Raw genomic sequence first — 4,078 nt, forward strand, 5'->3', positions numbered from 1 at the left:
ATCAAACAAAGTATAATGATGATTAGTTCCGTTGATATTATTGACATTATTTCTCTGATTATTAATATCCTTACCTAGTAAATAAAAATGGAGAGAAGAATTTTGAAAATATATTATAGTATTATATACAAAGAAAATTTTGAAAATATTATCCTAGTAAGAAAAAAACAAGAAAGTAATTTGGCAGTAAATACACAAGTGAACCACATGACAGAATCTGGGCATACTCCAAGTTGCTTGACATCACACCACAACCGTTAAATCTTCTAAATGATTTACACAATCGAACGGTCTTGATAGAGCCCGAGATGGTTCGATAACCGAATCTTATGGAATCTTTTGGTTTTATAATGTTTTTCATAATCCGAGTAGGCCCATCTAATAACCAATAAGAGAGCTCTCTCTCTTCTCTCATCACTATCTCACAGAGAGATAGAGAGAGATGGAGAGGACTTTGCTTCAATGGAGATTATTGCCTCTTCTAGCTCTCATCGCTGCTCTTTTCTCCATCTTCTTCGCTTCTCCTCGCTCTTTCCAGGTTTCTGATCTCTCCATAACCGCCTTGTTCTGTTATCTGATTCGCCGGCGGATATGGCGGCTCTGTCTATTTCTCCCACTAATTCCGATGTTTTTGTTGTTGCAGGAAACTCAGGGGATCAATAGGTGTAGTCTTCTTCCTCATGATCATTACTGGATCTCAAGTAAACGCATCGTCACTCCAGATGGTCTCATCTCTGGTTCTGGTACGTTTTTTTTTGTTTGTTTCCATGGAACGAATCAGAATCCATCTGTTGAATTCATCAATTACAACACATGATTAGGACTTTGAATTAGGTTGCTTGTTATCCAAGACACTGATTTATTGAGTTTTGATGGTTGATCAAAGCTTTGGAAATCTTTAGAAGCATCTATATTCTAGTTAGCATACTCTTGATTTTGATTTGTTGATCAGTGGAGGTGAATGGAGGCATTATTGTGTCGGTGGTGAAGGAAGTTGATTGGCATAAGAGCCAAAGGAGTCGAGTGAAAGTGATTGACTATGGAGAAGCTGTCCTCATGCCTGGTCTCATTGATGTGTAAGTTATCTTTTAGACCATCTGTTATGTTTGGTAGCTTAGAATCTTGGAACTTTAATTCACCTGTTATTCCCCTCTTGTTGTAAAGACATGCTCATCTTGATGATCCTGGAAGAAGTGAATGGGAAGGGTTTCCTTCTGGAACAAAGGCTGCAGCTGCTGGTAATCATATATGTTTCTCGTACTGAGACTTTTCTAGTTTCAAGAGTATTCTGTTTTGTCTCTTCGCGCTTACCTGCTTTGTTCAACTTCTTGACATTTGTCTTTGTCTGGCAGGGGGAATAACTACGTTGGTTGATATGCCCTTAAACAGTTGCCCTTCTACTGTATCTCCTGATACTTTGAAACTCAAGGTAAAGTGATACACTTTAGTTTTCCAGTTGGTAAGTTCCACACTATTCTTATAGCTTTGGTTGATCTGAATTCGAGCAATGCGTGCATCTTTTGCAGATTGAAGCTGCGAAAAACAGAATTCATGTTGATGTTGGTAAGCACTCTTAGCTATCAAACCTTACCACATATATTGATTCAAGACAAAACACGTGTTCCCTAAATCTTTGTTTCCATTTTTCTCCAGGGTTTTGGGGAGGTCTGGTACCTGACAATGCACTCAACTCAAGTGCTCTTGAGTCTCTCTTAGATGCTGGAGTTCTTGGACTCAAGGTAGGCATCATGTGTCCTATGAAGCTTTATGAAGCTGCGACTTGCTTTTCAGGTTTTAAGAGTCTTTTCTAACATGACTTATCTTAATTTTTTCAGTCCTTTATGTGTCCGTCAGGGATCAACGACTTTCCAATGACAAACATCACTCATATAAAGGTCTTCTTTCTTGAGTCTTATTCTTCTTGTCTCATGATTGAAGGATTATTATAGCATCGCGGATTGACTCTTTCTCGTACATATTGTTTGTGTCTGCAGGAAGGACTCTCTGTACTAGCTAGATATAGACGACCATTGCTTGTACACGCAGAGATTGAGAAAGACTCAGAGATTGAAGAGGGCAGTGAAAGCGATCCTCGTTCTTATCTGACTTATTTAAAAACCAGGCCAACTTCATGGTGAGACACTGAGTTCTTTCACTCTATCTAAATTCCTACTAGGCTACTAGAATGGTCATTATACCTGAAATGAATCTTTATTTGAGCAATTAGGGAGGAGGGAGCAATCCAAAACTTATTATCTGTTACTGGAAATACAAGGATTGGTGGTTCTGCAGAAGGAGCTCATGTTCATATTGTTCATTTATCTGATGCCAGTTCATCCTTGGATTTGATAAAGGTAGTTAAGACTTTGAGCAGTTAAATCACAATCATTTGGGTGTACCTCATTATATTTTGTCCTAAATTTGGTTGTTGGATTAAAGGAAGCAAAAGGCAAAGGAGACAGTGTTACTGTTGAAACATGCCCACATTATCTAGCTTTCTCAGCCGAAGAGATTCCAGAAGGTGATACTCGTTTCAAATGCTCTCCTCCTATACGTGATGCAGCCAACAGAGAAAAGTTGTGGGAAGCTATGATGGTATAATTTTTTCCATTTGAAATCCTTTATACCGTATGCGTGTTCAGTTCCTTGTTTCTGAATTTTTGATTTGATTTAGGAAGGAGACATTGATATGTTGAGCTCAGATCATTCACCTACAAAGCCTGAACTCAAACTCCTGAGTGATGGTAACTTCTTGAAAGCATGGGGTGGGATATCGTCTTTACAGGTTCGTTACAAGTCTTAACAGTGTCTTCATTATCGATGTTGTACATATTGATATTCGTAGTAATGATGAAGTCGGTAATATTTAGAAACTGTGAGAGCGAGCACAAATAACTCATGAAATTGTATCTGGTTGGAGCCAATTGCAGTTTGTTCTTCCAGTAACATGGTCTTACGGAAAAAAGCATGGAGTGACGCTCGAGCAGGTAGCTTCTTGGTGGAGCGATAGGCCTTCTAAACTCGCTGGACTACACTCCAAGGTGCCTGCCTTATTATAAGAACCACAGCTTGAATATTCTCTATTGATCGCAGCATTTAAGTATTGATGGAAACAAGAAAAAAAGAAGGAAGAAACAGTTGTGAATGATTTAATTACAGGGAGCTATTACGGTTGGAAAACACGCAGATCTTGTAGTGTGGGAACCTGAAGCCGAATTCGAGCTAGACGAAGATCATCCAATTCACTTCAAACACCCCGTATGTAGACAGTCTTTACAAGAAAAATACCAAATTAGAGCTAATGTTGAAACCCGAATGCCTAATATTGTGTTTGCTTTTCTTGTGGTGAATTTATATAGAGTATCTCAGCTTATCTGGGAAGAAGATTATCAGGCAAAGTGGTTTCAACATTTGTGAGAGGGAACTTGGTTTTTACAGAAGGCAAGCATGCTTCTGATGCTTGCGGGTCTCTGCAACTCGCGGCTTGAAACTAAAAAGGGATTATCCGCAGCATTGTAAGAAACATATATGATCAAGCTAGTATTGGCTGGCGATTGAAATCAAGAAACAAGAATGTTGAGATTTATTCAGATTGATGCAAATGAGGTCAAGACTCACTCACTTATGTAAGTGGAATGACTCAGTAGATTTGTTGTAATAATGGTTTAAGTGTATAATGTAAATAACCGGTTCACATTTGATCGATCCCTAATAGGGAAAACATTCAAATTCATATTCTGACTGGATAAATTCCAATAACTGTAACGCTAAATACATAATTAGTTCCCTCGGGTCGCATGGACCAATTCGATCAAAAAACACATACTGACTGAACATATTTAACAAGATGAGGAACGAACTTGCAGATGCGAAGACCATTTAAGAAACAATCTGATGAATTTACAGTTTGTTTGTTTTTTTTTTAATTAGTTTTTGGATTTTAATTCACATCGGACAGTCACTGTATATCAGTTCATTTTTATTTTTATTTTGTTTCCCCAAATTTATATTATATTAAAATCAAAACAAAAAACCCAAATACAGTAAAACCTCCATAAATTAATATTCAATAAATTAA

At 37.7% G+C, this 4,078-nt stretch overlaps 1 protein-coding gene across 1 annotated transcript; it reads left to right on the forward strand.

Moving 5' to 3' along the window:
- The first annotated feature begins 396 nt into the window (after positions 1-396).
- LOC17882113 (allantoinase) lies at positions 397-3,735 on the forward strand. Its single transcript, XM_023781545.1, has 15 exons — positions 397-538; positions 644-743; positions 953-1,076; positions 1,165-1,238; positions 1,353-1,429; positions 1,527-1,563; positions 1,654-1,739; positions 1,836-1,895; positions 1,995-2,134; positions 2,228-2,354; positions 2,440-2,595; positions 2,675-2,785; positions 2,931-3,041; positions 3,160-3,258; positions 3,360-3,735. Exons 1-15 carry the CDS (start codon positions 443-445, stop codon positions 3,486-3,488), a joined length of 1,527 nt encoding a protein of 508 aa, XP_023637313.1. The 5' UTR covers positions 397-442; the 3' UTR covers positions 3,489-3,735.
- The last annotated feature ends 343 nt before the right edge of the window (positions 3,736-4,078 follow it).

Source organism: Capsella rubella, unplaced genomic scaffold, assembly GCF_000375325.1.
Source record: "Capsella rubella cultivar Monte Gargano unplaced genomic scaffold, Caprub1_0 scaffold_6, whole genome shotgun sequence".
NCBI classification, from domain to species: Eukaryota; Viridiplantae; Streptophyta; class Magnoliopsida; order Brassicales; family Brassicaceae; genus Capsella; species Capsella rubella.